The following is a 19,087-nucleotide window of genomic DNA, read 5'->3' as shown; positions in this document are numbered from 1 at the left end:
AGAGCCTGCTCTTTCTTAAAGTTTCTTCTGACATGGCAATTTTTGGTGATCCAGTTTTCTAGAGAGGTGGAGTGTAGAATATGGGAGTGGCGTAAATGTCGTCCGGCACGATGGTGTAGCTGCCAGCCCAGCACGATGCTGTACAGCAGCAGTTTAGCCACACTGCGGAATCCCTTGAATGATTTCCTTGGTGTTACTTACAGGAACCTCAGCACCAAAGTCTGTAAGTGGGAAAAGAAAAAAAAAAGTAAAATTGTAGGTTTTTGGACATTCCTTCATGCCTGTACAGTTGCTGAACTTGAGACCCAGATGCTTGTGAAGGTTCCCAGCTCTCAGGAGGCCGGTTAAGTGTGTGCTTGATCTCGGCCTCAAACAACTCACTAAGCTGGTATCAGCTGGTCTAAGTACACATCTCGAGAAGACAGGCATGCAGAAACTCGTTTCTTTCTTCATATTTTGGTCTGAAATAAATTTGTTACTATTAAGTTTTGATAATTTAAATAATTGTTCTGTATATTCTTTATTTGACATTTTCTAGCCTGTTTTGAGTCTCCTTAGAGTTTTAACTTCTTTATCATATCTTTGTCTTTCCAAACAATTTCTTTAGAACCTAAAACAAGACTAACTTGTATTAGTATGTGAAATAAGTAAGATAAAAAAATTGATTTCATAATTCAAGGCCAAAGAGGCCTAAGCATAACTCATTAGCCAGCGAGAATCAGATAGATTGTTAATACAACCCACTTCAATTTAAGGAAGTACAGACTTTACATAATACTGCATAAAATGGCAGCATTTGAGGAAATTGTGTTGTATACTCTGGCTTATTGCAGACCTGAGGTGCTGTATGTCAATTTTTTCTTCAGCTTTATGCTGTATTTTTTGGTTCCTTTGTTCTTGGGCTTTTTATTTGTTGTTTGAGACTGTGTAGCCCAAGCTGGCTTTGAATTTGTTGTAGATGTGCGTCAGCCTCCTGAGTGCTAGAATTAGCCCACAAGAGTGACCATTCTTCATGCGGGGCTCTTGCTAATTTGCGTGTTTTTTCCAGAATGACTCATTACCTTTAAGAAATCTCTCAGGGTGCTTGGATGTTGTAACCTACAGCAGCCCTGGGTCCTGACTTAGTGGTTGTATACTCAGACCAAAAGGGAATTTGAATATTGATTCCTTCTATGATAATTAAGGTGTGTATATTGCTAACATTTGTGTTTGTTTTTCTGACTTAGCTACTTTTCAGGTAGTTTGATTCATGAGACTTATCAGTCTAGAATAATTTGTTAATTTATAACATGTAATTGTTAGTGCTTTAAATAGCAATATAAATGGATAAAATTAAGGTAGCCCAACTGGAAATACTAAAAATTAAGTTAATACATAGTTATCATTACCTGAGGGATGTTAGTTTTGCTCATGTAAACATTTTAAAATCAACTCATTATTCTTCCGGTTTTTCAACACTTTCATAATCACAAAATGACTTTGTTTACATTTTTCATTCTAAAGTCAATTGTATTAGGACCCACGGAGTAGGTTTGTATGATCAACTTCATTAGCTGCAGTCGTGACTTTAGACCGTGGGTGTGTTTCCCAGCCTGCTGTTTCCGTACTGCCCTGGAGCAGCCTATATATTTCTTGCTTTAAACTATTTAGTTTGTCTATTTAACTTAATTTATTAATTAATTTATTTTGCTAGGCATTTATAGCTGTGTATTCAGATGACTTGTTTCTGACCTAGAGTGTGATCTCTCTTTGGACGAGATTTTTTTTTTTTCTTTTACTCTTATTGCAAAGCAAGAACCTGCTTATGAGTGCATTTGTGGATAGTAGTCAGGGGCCCTCAACTTCCCCCTTAGCCTCAGTGGACATGTTTGCTTCTCCATTGAATCAGCTGAGTAAGCTCAGAGAACTTAATGAAGGAGCCATGTAGCTCCAAGCTTGCATTTTTGCAAGGATTGGGCCTTTTTCAAATCCTACTTCTGGTCTTGATATCCATACTTGGGTTTTCAGGTAAAGAAACCAAACCAAAATAAAACAAACAAACAAATAAAACAAACTGCCTGTGGGCCACATGTGATGTGGATGCCTTTATTTCCAGCACCCTTGATGTGGAGACTGGAGATCCCGGAGCAGGCTGGCTATCTGGACTAGCCAGAATAGGTGAGCTAATCAACAAGCTCAAAGATTCAGTGAAGGACCTTGCTCCAGTAAATCATGTGCAAATAGATGTTGAAGATACCAGGCTTCAACCTAGAGCTTGTGTTCATGTGTGTGGGTCTATTGACACATATACATGGGAACATGCAGGCATGCATGCTGTCGATAAATAAATTATAAATAAATACGTCAATTAAATTAGTTTTTCTGGGTAAGTCATGGTGGCATTCCCCTGTAGTCCCAGATTTTGGAAGGTGGAGGGAGGAAGATAAAAAGAATTCAGGGAAACCCTCAGCTACATAGTGAGTCTGACCTATATGAGCCCTGTTTCAAAAATCTAAAATAAATCAGCCAATCAGTCATTTAGTCAGACTAGACTTTCCTTTACCCGAATGGTGAAAGCAAACAAACAAACAGCCCAAAAGCCCAGTAACAAGAATTCTACACCTTCTGTGTTGTCAGTACTCCAAATGTTCTCTAATAACAAGGACAAAATAGATTGGTAGCATTTTCTTTTCAAATATAAATTCGAGGAATGTGTCAACTTTCCAATATACACAGTGGAGTCATTTGCCTGCTCTGTGGCTGCACCTCCCCGTACCCCCCTTTTGTTCAGCACTTAAGTTGGACATTTCCTGTGCTGTCACAGGGTGTCCCCCATACTGGTTTAAAAATGGCAGCTACTTGTTTTTGTCATTTCAACTGGATGGGTTTTAATGAGGAGGATGGCAGCCTGCCCCCACTGTGCCCTCACGGCCACAGCTCCAGCCTCTTTTGCAGGCTCAGCAAGACTCCTAGATGATAGTGTAAAGCAGATGCAAGTGAGAGAATTCCCCAACTCTTTCTGCTCCTCTGAACCCCAGAGGAGGATTTATTCCTTCACAACGAAGAGGTTTCAGTCAAGGGTAAGACCCATCGTGACTTTTCAGGGGACCTTAGCATAAAGTGTTCAAGAAGCACTGCTGGGATCTTGATACCAGTGTCTGCAAGATTAGATGGAGGGAGTGGGAGGGTGGGGACCACTGGGTGGCCATGTGCCTCTAAGTCCTCAGCCTTGCTGCCTCCCCGCTCCAACCCCCCCCCCCCTCGTGCAGTGCTGTGGAAGGGAAGAAAAGACACTCAAACTCCAGAGAAGTGTCTGGTGCTGAGAAGGCTGCTCTGATTAGTGATTTATTTGGAAGGCTCTCTCAGGGCATCTATTGGCGGAAAACTTCCAGAGCTGTTGGTGATGTCTCTGGTCTGAGCAGAGGGCTGAGTCCAGTGTGCCTGGAAAGGTTGGAACCAAAAACACTTGTTTTAGCTAAGTTAATACAAATTCTATAATTTACTGGGGTTGAGGAAGGGAGGGAGGCTGGTTTCTTCCTCTTACGCACTTATGTTAGTAAAACGTGGAAAGGCTGCCCCTTTCTTCCTTTTTTAAAGCTGGGAAATCCCGTCTGATGACGATTACAATTTTATAGTGGAAATGAGATCAGAAAGACTGATTGTGTGAAGCCATCCTTGGTTTTCCTTTAGAGTCGACTTATATTAATGTGTAACATTCTAGGCTTATCCAGAGCATGGCTGCTGCATTTTCTGCAGCGTGAGTGGGTGTGTATGCAATATCTAGGGGCTGGTGACTTTGGCTGGTCTCAGGCTTAGGTGGTTCTTTCCTTCCTTGCTGTCTGAAGGCTTTGTATCTAATATCCAGTGTCCACAAGTGGAAATCTGCTTAAATGATTCTCCGTAGTAACCTTGCTTTTGGTAGAAAACCCACATTCATTCATCTGTTTTAGCAAATTTTAGTTCAGCTTTTCTTTCCCTTTAATTATTGTGGATGCTAAATTCTCTCTGCTCCATGATGCTTCTCAGCAGCTCTACCTCCTATCTTCTATCTTCTGTACTTGCTGAATAAATGTCACATCATCAAGGTAAATGTGATTTCCTGCCCATGCAACATAATAACATGACCAAGAACTAACTGGTCATCGGTGTTTGCCTTTTAAGTAATTTCACTCACAGTTTAAGCCGCAGGGCTGTTTATTGCAGCTAGTAAACACGAAATCAGGTTACCGTCTGAGAGACCACAGAGTCTGAAACGACCAGGGCTATTGGGATGAGCGCAGCGCTGAGGCGTATTCCTGGAAGTCACTCCCCAGCTGGGGAAGGCTTCCTAGTAAGGGATTGCATTAATTGACTTTTTACATGACTGAGTAATAGGATGTGCTGATCTAATGACGGTATGACTGAGGTTTGTAGACAAAGGCTTGTGGTTTACAGAAGCAAGATTAGGGTGAAATAGTTGGAATCTTCTCATTTCGAGAATGAGACAAAAGCATAGGAGGTTGTTCGTCGGAGGCTTGGATTTGCTGAAGGTCGTAATTAGAGCTAGTTTAAAGGGTACTGTGACGTCTCCAGTTTTACTAAGATGCTGTTAGAGAGGGTCACTCTGCCCATTCTTCCCCCTTTCTCATGTGTTTGGAGAAAGATTTTCTGAAAATCTAAATGCAAATAAATAGTTAATCTGAGGTATTATTCAAAGTAATCTCTGTTTGTTGGAAGGATATTCCATAGTCCATTTCTGCTTTTTCCTAAATTTTATTTTTCTTTCTGAGAAATATCTGCCCCTCCATTTTCTGAGTTGTAGCATTTTTTTCCCTTGTAGCCCAGGTGAGCCTTGAACCTTGATGCCCCTGCCTCAGGCTCCAGATTGTTGAGATTATAGGTGTATGCTAGGGTGCCAGTCTTTGTGGGGTGTTTTGAGCTGGTGCTTGCAGGTGGTGGGAAGGGTTGGTCTGGTAGCCTCGTGCATGTGTGTGAGTTTTCTTAGACTCCAGCTCATTTTAGCAGCAAAGCCTCCTTGGATTCCTCTCACCGTATTTATTTATTCCTTCTATTCTTAGCTGATTGTGGTTTGTAAGTATTTCAGTTTTCATTAACATTTGTTCAATGAAGGGTTGTTTTTAATTTGGATCACAGCAGTAAAATCTTCTGACTTAGTTTTCAGAAATTGCACTCAGAGTACGAACTTCTGGAAATAATTTTGTTTGATGTGAAAGTGATTCGTTGTAGGTTGTAGAATGAGAAAAATAAATTCAATATTCTTTTTGCTTCCTGCAAAGGCAGATGAACTTCATCTTTATTTGCATAAAAGAAGCCATGACTTGATACATTCCAGAATTTTCTATTTGCCAGAGGCAGACATTTGCAGTGAGTCTCCTAGTCAAGTGGACTGTGCATTGTAAAGCCTGTTTCACATTCTCCAGCCCTAAGAGTACATGGGATTTCAGTGTGTAAAATCGGTTTCTGAAGTAGTAGTGCTGGCCAAAGACCACAACAGAGGTCTTGGTTGTGCGGTTTCTCTTGCCTTTCCCTCTCTCACACACAGGCTGTCCTATCTTGGCTGTCTCCTACAAGGCAGACATCAGTCCTTGATTTCTTCCTTCCTTTTCTTCCCACAAACAAGGACTCTTTCAAATAGCGGGTGACCAAAGACAGACGGATCTTGGATCGCTCTAAGGAACTGGAGCTGGGTGAGAGTGGCGCGGGGGGCAAGCTGCCTGTGTGCAGAGCTGAGTGAAAGGAAAGGACCTACTGCAGGAAAAGCTTGGATAGGCAAAGCTCCATGCTGGAGCATGGAGTCGTCCAAAAACTGGCGCAGGTTTTAATTGTAGCCACGAATGCATATCATTCACGTACTGAAATTATTCTCAACTGCTTGATCAGGTGACTGAAGAGATTGAGGCATTGAGAAAGTACGCACTGACGAGCACTTGGCTGTGTCAGGGCACTGGGTTTTTCATCTGCCTAATGTAGAATATTTTTCAGTGTGGAGACAGGAACTTTGTCATGGGATTGTGAACTACAGGTTTATTTCAGGTTGTCTTTTGACTAACGCTGGGAAGGATTATCAGCAAGCTGGCTAGTTCTGCATATGGAGGTGTGTCCTGTCTCCATCAGATTAAATTTGGATGCCTTCCTACTTCCTGTGTTGTTTGCATTCAGAGGAGGAAGAAACATGCTATCCCTTGCTTTTGCTTTTATTTCTTTTGATTGAGAAGCTTCTATGGGGTGTTCTTAGAGCTACACAATCCCCACTGCTCCCTTCTTTGTGACCGTGCCTAAAATCTCTCCAGTTTCTTCACAGAGCTAAAATATGTATACAGACATACTTTTATCTCTTAACTGGTAGGCATGATAAAACCAATTTCTCATAATAGAAATGTCTTGATAGCATTTCATCTGAGACTTTTGTGGATTTCTATATGCAAATGCTAGAGAGAAGATTCAGAGTTATTTGTTTCTTACATCGTTTTTGGTGTATTTGTTGCTGACAGCTGTGATAATCCCTTTGTAGTTTGATGAATGTTATGTTTCAGACCATTTAGAATCTGACCGCTTTTCCATGGAAGCTATATCATGGTGACATCTGACGGAATAGAGGGATTGCTTAGTAGAATGTGGTACCTGGAGGTCCTAACACAGATGAGTAATTCAGATGATGCAACAGAATACTAGATTTAGCAGGGGCATTTTTGGTTTGCTGTTCCTTTTCATGTTTTAGTGAACGGATGCAAACCACTAAGAGTTTGTCTTGAGTCGTGTACACAGCCTGAGAAAGGCAAAGGGTAGAAATGCCTTCATGTCCCCACATTATAGAACTCTGCAGTCAAGGTATGGGTTGGTAGCTCAGTGGTGGAGTGCTCGCTTAACACAGCCTGGATTCGATCCCCAGTCCTGCCCCTTGCCCAGCAGCAAACAAACGCTACAGCAATTCCACAGGTGCAGCTTCTGAAGGGACTTTAAAGGAATAGTGGTTTCTTTATCATGGGAGGCTGTACTAGGAAGTACAGGTATATTTGGAAACTGTTTTTATCTCATGTTATAAGACTCTATAACTTCTTATAACACCCTACAAAGAGGTAATCCAGCTGTCTGGAAGACTTCAAATAAACTGTTTGCATGTGGTCCTAGGAGCTGAGGATACTTTGAAGCCACACTCATCATTCTTTTGTAGTCTCTCCAGTTTGGGAAGATGGGCCCATACGGGATCATCAAAATTAGGATCATCCCCGTATCAGTGATGCGATCCAGTCTAGTGACACACACCTTTAATGCCAGTGCTCAGGCTGGGGCAGGAAGATCATGAATTTCAGAATAATCTAGACTTAGATGCTTCTTCAAAAAGAAAAGAAAAGAAACCCCCAAATCCCTTGAAGATACAGTGCTCAGGATCTTTGGGTGTTTCTTTGGGTCCAGTAGACTCAGTGATATGACTTTGATCTTAAGGTACACCTTACTCCAAGAATTGAGAGGAATCCTAAAGCATTATGAGGAAGTAGCATTGAGACAATAACTAACCACTCATTCTATGAGTGATTGGCAGGGAAATAATGGCTGAGGATTGTGTTTTGAATGCCTGTGCTGTATATGAACATACACCCATGTGTTAGCAACTGTTTACCTTTGTTTACAAAAATTAACTCCTCAGATCTGTAATCCATCTTGCACGACAACTGGGGAAAATATTAAATTATGTTGTTGTTACTATGATCAACAAAGGCTCATGTGTTTATGCTTTTATTTAGAGGTATTATGTATTCTAAAGCTAGTTCTGTGATCAAAAGGTTAATGTCATGTAGAGATGGATGTATGATCTCAAGTGATTTCCTAAGCTTCATGCTTTCCTAAGAGAATATCATTATTAGAAAAAATATATACTTACTTTTGAATATGATTATCTATACATTTGGGAGAGCTTCTTTCCCCCCCAGAATATCTCAGATGCTATATATCTAGGAGCAGCTGACTTCCTGGATATGCAATCAGAATGTATTTTATGCTTGTGAAATGGGAGGAAGGGCTGAGGGTAGTTACTTCTGCATTTGCTGTGACGGCATACCGGGGCCTTAAGTAAGTGATGGATTTGTTTCTTTTGTTTTTTCAGATATGAGGATCAATGATGCAGACTGCTGGGTTCGATGAAGCTGGGCATTTATAACTAGATTCATTAAGGAATACAAAGAAAATATTTAAAGAGATCAATAATGGTGTCTTCTGGTTGCAGAATGCGAAGTTTGTGGTTTATCATTATAATCAGTTTCTCACCAAATACAGAAGGTAAGACACTTTTCACATTTCTTCCTAAAACCCAGGAGAACGGAAAGGATAGAATCTTCTCTGTGTTAAAGAGGCTGCATTGTTATTTTAATTTTTAAAAGTATGTGTTGAATTTATTTTTTAGTGGCTAAATTATTTTCGTTATATTTTTGTCTGGTATAGAAAGTGCTGAATGCCTTATTTTATATTTTATATCTTTATAAATTTACAAAATACAATAATCCTCAGCAGTCCTTTGGCACATTTTTACATGTATTAGTTGCCTTTATTCCAGAAAACTTGAATTCTTTAGTCATGACTTTTTTGGGGGGGTTTGATTTTTCAAGACAGGGTTTTTCTGTGTAACAGCTCTGACTGTCCTGGAAATTACTCTGTAGACCAGGCTGGCCTCAAACTCACTGAGGTCCCCTTGCCTCTGCCTCTCAAGTGCTGGGATTAACAGCGTGCACCACCATTGCCTAACTAACTTGTCATGACTTCTTGCACTTCAGTTTTTATTTTTCTTGTAACTTGTCTTAGAAGTTTCAGTTCTTAATTTGCTTCTAAGTCATATTTTTGCAACATATGGAATAAAACTAATCTTATTTATGAATGTGCATCCATGTTCTTTGCAGTGTGAAAAATTATGTAAGGCATCTATTAACTTTCCCTATCTTTAAGAAAGACATAGAATTTCTACCACTGAGCTATAACCTCAGTCCTTACAACTTGTTTAAATTTATAAATAATTGTGAGAAAAGTTTTCAAAACAGACATAATTTCTAAAGAAGTGAGTGCACAATTATGGATTTTTGATTCTAAATAATGAGAAGGATCACTTATTAATTTCTAAATGGATTTTCTGATACCTATTATTTATGGTCTGCAGGGTTAGTCACATTAAAAAAAAATGCTCACACAGGTGTATTTTAGATCAGGTCTGAAGTGAACACAGAGGTAAGATGTGACAGTCTTATCCCGAGTAGACCATGACACTATATTTAATAAGAAAGTATATTAACTTAAAAAATCTTTTAGAAATGCTTGTACATACATTTGTAGTCTTTTAGTCTCAGTATAATAAAGCACTGTACTTAGAACATTGGTCCTGTTTTAACACAGCAATGAAATGGTACTGTGGAAAAGCCATTCCATTGTCTGTGAAGAACACCAACAAACTAAACATTTTTATTTTGTTTAAAATGCTTGTTTTAAAGTTGTGGGGTTTTTTTTGTGCCTACTCTCTGTTTCCTACATTTGATATATGAACAGAACTTAATGATGTCATTTAAATGGTTAACATATTCAGGAACATTTGGAAATATTTCTGTATTCAAGATCATATATATTCACTTGAAAGTTATACACAGGCTAATATTTAATTCGAAGACGACGTAGTTATTTGCTTTAGAGTTGAAGATAGGAAATCTAAAAGTGTAATGTGTCTGAATAACTAGTACTGTAATGACAAACAGGCAGAAACTGAGTTAATAATATGAATCACAGGCTTGGATTGCTGCGAAAATCATATGTGTGGTCTATAATTTTGCATCTGTTTTTTTTTTGGGGGGGAAAAACACTGAATTCCTGCTGTTATATTTGAGTGTTTTTATACATTGAAAAAGATTCCAGGTGTGGACCAATGGCTCATTAGTCCAATAATGAAAAATTTTCCAATCAAGATAGAGACCACTTTGCCAGCACAGTAGCTTCTCTCCATAGGGGGCAGCGTGCAGAGACATTTTCATGAGATGCCGTAGTTTTATGTCAAGTGTCACCTCTCAGGTCAGGATTCATATCCGCTCTTAAGAGAAATTTCATTTTTGCCTCATCAGGCCAGGGATGTGTTGCTTTTGAAAGAATTCCCTCCTACTGGCAAAAAGAGAGCCAGGGAGGGACTCACACTGCTGGCTTTAAGAGGAGCCGCAGTGAGCACACATTGCTAGAACATCTTGGTGGCGGCACATGGGGGTGTCTTGGAAGAGTTGTGCATGACACCGTCTGCCTTTATTACCAGAAGCCAGATAATGACCTGTGAACACCTGTTGAGAAACCAATCAAAGTTAGGTGTAAAGGGCATGGGACAGGAGATCGAAATTCAAATCTCAGCTGTTAAGCTGCTGCTTACATGATTTTCTCCCTCCCTCCCTCTCCCCCACCATCTGTCTATCTCTTTTTTTCTTAGCCAAGTTTACTTTTTTCAGTTAAAAGTGTGTGTGTGTGTGTGTGTGTGCGCGTGCGTGCGTGCGTGCGTGCGTGCGTGCGTCTGTCTGTCGGTCGGTCGGTCGGTCGGGCATGTCTCTGTGTGTCTGTGTATGTGTGCACATACTTGTGTGCTGGGACATGTGATCTTTCTGGTTTGAGGTGCCAAAGGATGACGAGTACTTTGTCACACGCTGAGGACTTATTCCCTAGATACAAGGTGTCTCACTGAATTTGGGGTTGGCTGGTGTCATTAAGCCCCAGTAATCCTTTGGTCTCTGCCCCCACAATGCCACACCTAGCTGTTTATGAGGATTCTGGGATTTAATCTCATGTCCTCAAAATTACACAGCAAGCGCTCTCTCCCGAGGATCTGGAGCCATCTCTCCACTGTTGCCTCCGTGGGGATGAGTGATGAGAGAGGAATGGACACACGTTTGTACCTTTCCAGAGTCCTTACAAATGCTCAGAGGAGTCTTCCTAGTGGGGTTCTCTCCCTGTGTTCTCTATCAGGCATCAAACCTGAGTGGGTGCTTGAGATTGGGAGGTGCACACATTGGCTCTCATCCAGGACTTTGTGTCCTTTGCTGGGAATGGAGCCTCAGGAACACATTGGAGTTCAACATGGCTGCTCCTCAAGGGTTGCCACAGACCAAAACCTGCCAAGCCCACCCAGGTTTGGATTCAGTCCTGTATTTCACCTAGTTTCATCAGCTCTTCACCCTTTCAGTAGAATCCAGAAATAAGAGTTTTCATAGTACTAAAGATTTTAAAAAAAGCAAAACTGCCGCCCAATCTATCTGGTGCACCACAGAAATTCCTGGACCATCTCTCCAATTTCCAGTGCTTTTATTTTTCCCATGTATGAGCTTTTCCTTGGGAAAAGTGTGGAAGCTTAGTGTGGTTTTGAATTTGATCTGTATCAGTACCGATGAGAGGTGTATCTCCAAATTTATGAGATATCTATTCAGTGGTTTGACAGATCTCATCATTATGACATATTTCTTGTTCAAATTCTTCCAATTTTGTTGTTATTATTATTATTATTATTATTTTATTATTTTAATGCTGGGCTAGAACCTAGGGCTTTTGCTTGCTGTGGAAGATCTTTGTGACTGAGCGGTGCCCTGACCTCTTCCTCTGGGTACCAAACAGCACATCCAGTACTCATTTGAAATATTTTAAGTTGATGAAACTAATTATATGAAAATTAAGCTGCTTGTTTTCTGTTTGTCCATCAATTTACCGTGATTTTTGTCAAAATAGTTCAATGCTCTGTTCTTGAGTCTCCTGTCCTTTCGGAGATTATGTAGTGTCTCTGTGTAAACAGGGATAGTATGAAGATCATACTTAGAAATGTTTGTTTCCATATACTTGATTTATATTTCTATAGTACTAGCCTTGCCTTTCACAAGTCAGTTCTGTTGAGAACCTGGTGTGTTTTGATTATCTTGGCCAAGTTTTATAAGCATAGTAACCCACTGTGGAATCATGTATCAGTAAGTAGGAAAGTAAATTGAATTTTTGTGTCCTAGAGAATTAAATTATGCCATATAATGGAGCCCTGGCAAGCATAAGTCAGACACATTGAAGGCTCACTCAAGTGACAGGTTACAAATAATAGCAGTTCTTCAGCAAAGCCAGAAATATGAATTTTAGGCCGAATTTTTTATGCAATGGATGTATCATTGGACCTCTTAGCTCTGAATTCTAGTTAATGAACTCAGAACACATTGTTACTTACCCTAGTTTCAAAAAAAAGTTGTAATAGGTATGAATGGCAAATAAAGATTCACATTTTTGTGGAAATCCAGAAAGTCTGAGAACGTACTAGAGGACATAGTGTCAAGCCTGTTTGGAACCGGTAGGTTTTCTTACAGCTTTTGCACTAATGTTTTTTTGTTGCTAGTTTTACTATGTAGCTGTGGAACAAAGGCAGAGATGTGATTTAATATGAACTAGAAAAATTACTTGGTATCCAAATATCTCTTTCAGAATGGTCTGAGTTTGGGCGGAGAAATGATGGTCCCCCACCACTGAAGGGAAGGAGAGGAAGACATCCACATAAGCCTGCACACACACACACACACACACACACACACACACACACACCCCAAATATGTCAGCTTCCCAGGATCAAGGAGCATCCCTGCTTGCTGTTGTCTGGTTTCCTTTAATCAGCTAGTGTGTATCCATCACAGGAGAGTGTGATTCTTCGAAGACGAAATTGTTATAGTGGGAGAGGGAACAGGAGCTTTTGGATAATAGTGTGATAGGTCCTTACACAAGCTAAGCAATCACTGTCATTAACACATGGTCCCATCCTGGATCATAAGATTTTGAAAATCACTTTTGAAAAGAAAATGTGATTTTATTCAGTATGATTCAGAAGTTGGTGAAACCATTGGCTTTCTTGGCATTTGTGTTTCCATTTTCAGATTATTTTATTTTAATCCTGGTGATCAGGCTTGTTGAGCATAACTACAGACTCTGGGAAAGGTTTCCTTTGTTTGTTCTGTTTATTTAACCTGTTTCGGCAGTGAGCTAAGAAACACTGAATTGCATAAGTAACATTAGCAGCTGAGGTGAGCATGGTCTAGTGTCACTCCTGGGCATAGGGCTGGTGTCTTCACAGTGGTACCTTGTTCTTTTTCTTCCTGGGAATGCCTATGGCCCTTTTGTGCTAGCTGACTTACAGACGCCATCTTAGATTTCAGAGCACAGCAAGATTGCCTACTTTTGTTCATTTCAGTGTGTTTGATTAGTTGATGTCTCGGACGTGAATTTCCAGCAAGGTACATGGGGATTTGGCTGTATGACTCCTATTAAACTTAATGGAAGTCATAACTCCCATTAAATTAATAGGAATTGTGCCTGTGCTCGCTGCATAGCTAATGTAACCTCATTGTTTAAACTCAGAGATTGGGTAAATTAGCATCCGTTCAAAACAAAGCGTTTACTTTCTTTTTTTTGTATTTAGATTTTTAGTGCAAACTAATTCTATTTTACTCTTTAAGAAAGCAACACTTAACTCCGTCTCCTCATCGGAGACCTTAAATATTCTTTATTGTACCTTGTGAGTGTCATATATTTGACTGTGGTAGTGTTCTCCATAGGTAATGATGTGTAATAAAGTTTAAAAATGTAAATATAATGCCCCTTGTAAATTGTATAAGATAACATCATATTTGAGTATGATGTATAGTATAGAATTACTTGGCTTCTAGCTGAAGATAGATTTGTTCTAAATGCGAACATTGCATAAATTAAAATAATAAAGTGCACACACATGCTTTGAAAACAATGCTTTGTTGTATACATAGGCCACATTTTAAAAGATTAATTTTTTTGTTTTTGAGACAGAGTCTTTCTACATAGCCCTGGTTGTCCTGGAACTGGCTATATAACACAAGCTGATTTCCAAGTATCTCTGCCTCCTGAATGCAGGGGTTGAAGGCGTGCACCACAATGCGTGGCAGATTTATTTTATCTTTAATTTGATTCTGTCTGTCTGTCTACGTGTGGGCTCTGTGCATGTCAGTGCAGGTGCACTAGAAGCCAGAATTGTTGGAGTCACAGGCTGTTGTGAGCCACCCACAGTGCGTGCTGCGGGAGTAGAGGCCATCTCTCCAGTCCCATATATGTCATTTTATTTACTAGTTTTTACTGCTAATGTATGCTGTTTTATAAATGAAGACTAAATTCAAGAACTGATTCTATTTTTTTTAACATTTAATTCTCACTCTCTGTTTAATTCTGACTATTGTCTTTTAGTTCCCTAGCATGGCAAAGGGATTGTTCAGCTCTTTTGATTCCCTAGTCAGTCTTTTCACGACTGCTGAAAGAGTATCATAAATACTCTCACAGCAATAGACCCCCAAACCTCACTATCAGTGTGCCCTTGACTACAAGGTACTTTTCAAGCTTTAAGTTTGGATGGAAAAGACTGTATCAAATATTTATGAATAGATGTTATGATTTTTCTCAAAGTAAAGTGCATTTTAGAAATATTGATTTTACATGCAAATTAGGCTTTCATCCCTTTTGTTGTTACATTGGCAACAATCAATAATATATTAAAGGTAGTTTAATTAAAAACGCAGGAAGCATTGAAAGCTCCGTAATTTTTCAGGCCTGTATTTCTGTTAATTACTTGCCCCTCGTTTGTTTCATTCTTGAGGAGTTACTTTTTTTAATTTTATTTTTGAAATCATGTTTTTTTTTTTTTTTTTAATTCTGAAATCTACCGTATAAGTTGGGTTGCAGTATCAGAGAAATAATAATACGGATGATTGGAGATAACTATTAATGAGGACCTGGTAGGCCTTGAAAGCCTGATTTATCTTCCCTATCACTAAGGGAGTGTCTTACTGAAACATATGCTCGCTACCCTGTGGCACTCTTCATTTCTTTTCTTCTCCTCTGCGTGACAGAGAATGACATATGACAGCCATGCAGGCTACATGTATTAGACATCAATGTGGATTAGTGAATATCTCCTGACATCTTTCAACCCTGTCTCGGAACTGCTTTTGTCAACTTGACAGAAGCGATTCCAAGAGAATACCTAGTCCCGGCCTTGGGATCTCGTGGCTAAAATGCAAAGCTGAGAAGGGAATTCCGTATCTTCGCCCCAGGAAGCACAAACAACATTTATAATCTCTTCTTATCCGCCGGGAACTCTCCAGAGTTTGACTTTCATGTCTGCTATAGTTCTTTCTTTGAGAGCTAATTTTTCTTAAAAGTCCTTCACCCTTTTTACTAGGAGTGGGAATGCAGCACACCTTCCCCAGAAAAGATAGAGAATTTAAAGAAATTGAGATAACAATGTAACGAGAAAAGATAATTAAAAGGAATTAAGTTAACAATGTAACGATGCTCATACTTTGAACCTTTCATATTGTTTCCCTAAAATTCATCTTTTTTCAAGAAATTTTCTACAATGTACATAATGATGTTACAGATCAATACAAAATCATGTATGAAACAGATAAATTCTTCATTTGCATCTCTTATTATGATAATGGCTTTAAATATTGGTTATAAGATGTATTATGTATAAATGTAAAAACCTTTATTCTTCACCTTCACTTGCCAGACATTTGTTCTTAATTTTTTTTAGATATAAACTAGATAAGGACTTTCATAGGAAATATTTCTTTGGGGATGAGTTATTTTGTGAGCCTGGAATCATACAATTCTGCCTACTCTGAGATTTAGGCACACAATCGCCTATTCTAAGAGGCTTCGTGTTGGTAACCCAGCACAGGAGAGTGCTAATGTCACCATGCATTGTTAGCGGTGACGTAGAGTAAAACGAAGGCTTTCATTGTGTGCTTCTAATTTGGGGGAGACTTGTAAGGATAAAAATGTGTTTGTGTGTGTGTGTGTGTGTGTGTGTGTGTGTGTACTTAGTTGTTCACCAGTTAAGTTTTGATGTGAACTTTGATTTTTGTTAAGCCACGTGTTCATTTTTCTGATGACTACAATTCATTGATGGCCATTTCTATTTTGAAAAATATTTTCTAGTTTGCCTGGTAGGTTGATATTTGTATTGCTTGACGTTCTGATGAGAATTTACAAGGAGATTTTCTAATAGAACACTAACTAAAGGTTTAATAACTATCCCGATTTTGTTACATTTGGTTTATTTTACCCCTCACCCTTTTTTTAGTTTATAGCTATTTTCTTTTTAAATTTCTTCCACTTTTATGCTAAAACTCCTCATATCCATGTCTTAAATATTTTCTCACTTGCATTTTCCCCTGACTCTTAAATATTTTTAATTGAAATTTGTCAGTGGCGGGGGTTGAGCCCAGGACTTTAGTCATCCTAGGCAAATGTCCTGCCCTTGGGCTGCATCTTCAGCCCTTAAATTTTGTAGTTAATTTAAAATGAAGCGAATTAAATATTAACCCAATTTTCCATGTGGGTAAAGTTGGTGTAAAATCAAGATTAAGACCAGATTCTTATGGTTAATAGTTGAGAACAAGACAAAAGTAAAGCAGAGGAGACATCCATCATTGGCCCAGATCACACTCTTGGAGGAAAACACCACCATTTCTTATTTCAGCCAGATATCCTTACTTTGAAGAGATTTCTTTTTGCATGGAATATTAAAAATCAAGATTTGAAACCCTGTCTCAAAAAACCAAAAAAAAAAAAAAAAAATCAAGATTTGGCTTTAAGAAATAAATGGGTAGAGAGATTGTTGAGAGAGGTGGGGAGAACGGTTGTGAGAGTCTTGAATTAAATGTTTAAAAATAATTTAAACAATTAAACACAAAAAAGACAAAGTTCTATATCTTAGGAATCCTTCAGTGTTAAGAAGAAGGAAATTCCTGGAATAAAATAGACTTGGATGATGCAGTTTTGTGGAAAGGATCGCTCTGTAAAGGAGAGCCAAGGAAAATATCCTGTCTCATTGCATATTTATAAGGTGCTTCCGGACTACTCCCTTGTAACCTTCTATTTCTATCTAACTGTGTATTTATGGCCTAACCATCAAGTCTCACTTCTGTCTTTGGTTTTTATTCTTTTCTTTGTAGCACAGGTTGATCATTCCCTCATCTAAAAATTCAGACAAATTGCTCCAAAGTCCACATATTTGAGGGCTCATGTGCTGTTTTTGTTGTTGTCTGCAGTTTTCCCCTTAAAGTCTCAGGAAATGGTCTCAAGTTGTAAAGTCCCTGAAATCAGGAATAATTCTGATCCTAAGTATTTTGGATAAGAGACAGTCAAAGTACATGAAGATCTAAAGCAGGCGGTTCGTGGTCTGGTCTTAGATCCAGGTAGTGTTGTATTAACTGAAGCGAGAGACTGTCACCGTGCATTGCTGGGGGCACACAGAGAGCCCTCCGGATTCTGAGATCCACTTTTTTTTTATTGTTCAAGTGCTGTGGGAGACAGGAACCTAGACAGGAAGAAGGAAATGGTTTGTAAAGGCAGCTTGAAGATTAGTATTGTAGAATTCTTCATTATACGGGTGAAGAAATAAGACCCAGAAAGAACCCTTCTCTCTCCAAGGTCTTCTTGCTGGGGAAGAAATAAAGAAATAGAATAGAGAAATAGAAATAGGTCTGGCTAAACCTCAAGAGTCAGACCCCACACCGTGTGCATGGCAAGTTAGTGCATACGGTCGTGAGTCGCTCGAGCATCTGAAGACCTGGATTCTGACACAGTGTCTGGGGTAGGCGTGGATCATGTCTGACGGGTTCCCTGGTGGCACAGACGTTGATAGTCTCTGAGAGGAGATGTGTATCCTGGAGTTGTGGTTATTAAACTGTTCAGAAAATCAGAATTTGCGTGATAGTGATTTCAGTCATTGCAAGTCATTTGTTTTTAACCGAGAGAACGTGGCTGAAATACAGAAGCAGCATCACGTTCAGTTTTATGACCCTCATTAAAGAGAGAACTGAGATAGCTCAGGATGCAGGGAGCCTTGTTATATTTTGTTATGTTTTAATCCCGTTTTGTATGCTTGGAGCTGACCTTTTATCTGATGATTTGCTTTGGAAAAAAAAAAATTCCCTGAACAACCATGCAACCTGCCCTCTCCTTAATATTTCCCTCTATTCCCTGTTGGTCTGCCCTACTTTTATTTTACCCTACACAGATACATTATTTTAATATCCTCTTAATATATTGTTTTATTATTTAAAGTAACAGTTAACAAGTAGTCATTTAATGTAAAACATCGTTCTTTGTTCTAACTCACCTGGGAAAAGTGTATTTGGTGTTATTTTATATTAATTTTTTTTCAAAGTCAGCTACATCAATAGCTAGCGGTCATCATGCCCCTTCAGTTTTGTTTCTGTGGCATGTTATGGCCGGAAGATTGTAGGCCTGCATACCTCAGTGTTAACTGGGCAGAAGTGGCTTAAGGATGTTTTGTGTGCTTAGGGTCATGTAATGATGTCACTCGAAAATACACATCACCAAAGATGTCCTGTTGTTTCTTTTCACAGCAGATACAATATTTCTTTGCAGCAGATGATATAATCCTTTTGCCTGTCTTTCAAGGACAAAAATAGGTTACTGATAGTATTTGATTGGGAATTAAATGTGTCTTCAGTAGTTTCCTGAGCCCTTGAAAGCTCAGTAAATTCGAGTAAAGAGCAAATTTGAAACAAAAACAGTTGCATATAGGCACCTTAGGTATTTTTGTTCTCCTTATTTGTTAGAGTTATGGAATTTTGAGATTTGGGATGACAGTTTGGAGATCAATAGTGTAGAATCTTCCACGTAACAGATGCAGAAACTAAGACCCGGGAAGAGGTGTCCTTTCATCCAGGTTTTATTGCTGAGTCCACCTTTTCCCCACAGAATGTTACATTTGGCTTCAGTTGGTTGACTGATATAATTACTTCACAAGGCCGTCATTCCAGAACAAAATATGTTTCAAAATATCATACATTATTGTTTAACTTGATGGTTATTATCAAAAGAGAACCCATTTCAGGGTTTCTTTGTTTAGTAACGTTGCAGATTAAAAGCTATCTGAAGAGCTGGGCAAGGTAGTCACACATCTGTAAATCCAGTACTTGCAAAGCCTTAGGCAGGAGAATCACAAGTTCAGACCATTCTGAGCTAATTTGAGGCTCACCTGAGCTATATAAGAAGATTCTGTCTCCTCTCTTGCCTCTATACTAAA

The 19,087-nt window shown here is 39.1% G+C and overlaps 1 protein-coding gene across 13 annotated transcripts in view; it reads left to right on the top strand.

The window, feature by feature from the left end:
• The window catches only part of Adgrl2 (adhesion G protein-coupled receptor L2), a 259,124-nt gene that overhangs the window by 107,576 nt on the left and 132,461 nt on the right, over nt 1–19,087 (top strand). For all 13 annotated transcript variants that reach the window (XM_038311606.1, XM_038311612.1, XM_038311609.1 and 10 more), the window contains one exon: nt 8,081–8,253. In XM_038311606.1, coding sequence (XP_038167534.1) covers nt 8,181–8,253 — 73 coding nt within the window. In that variant the 5' untranslated portion in view covers nt 8,081–8,180. The remainder of the gene's footprint in view (nt 1–8,080; nt 8,254–19,087) is intronic.

This window comes from Arvicola amphibius, chromosome 14, assembly GCF_903992535.2.
Source record: "Arvicola amphibius chromosome 14, mArvAmp1.2, whole genome shotgun sequence".
In the NCBI taxonomy this organism is placed as follows: Eukaryota; Metazoa; Chordata; class Mammalia; order Rodentia; family Cricetidae; genus Arvicola; species Arvicola amphibius.
This window is presented reverse-complemented; position numbering and strand designations above follow the sequence as displayed.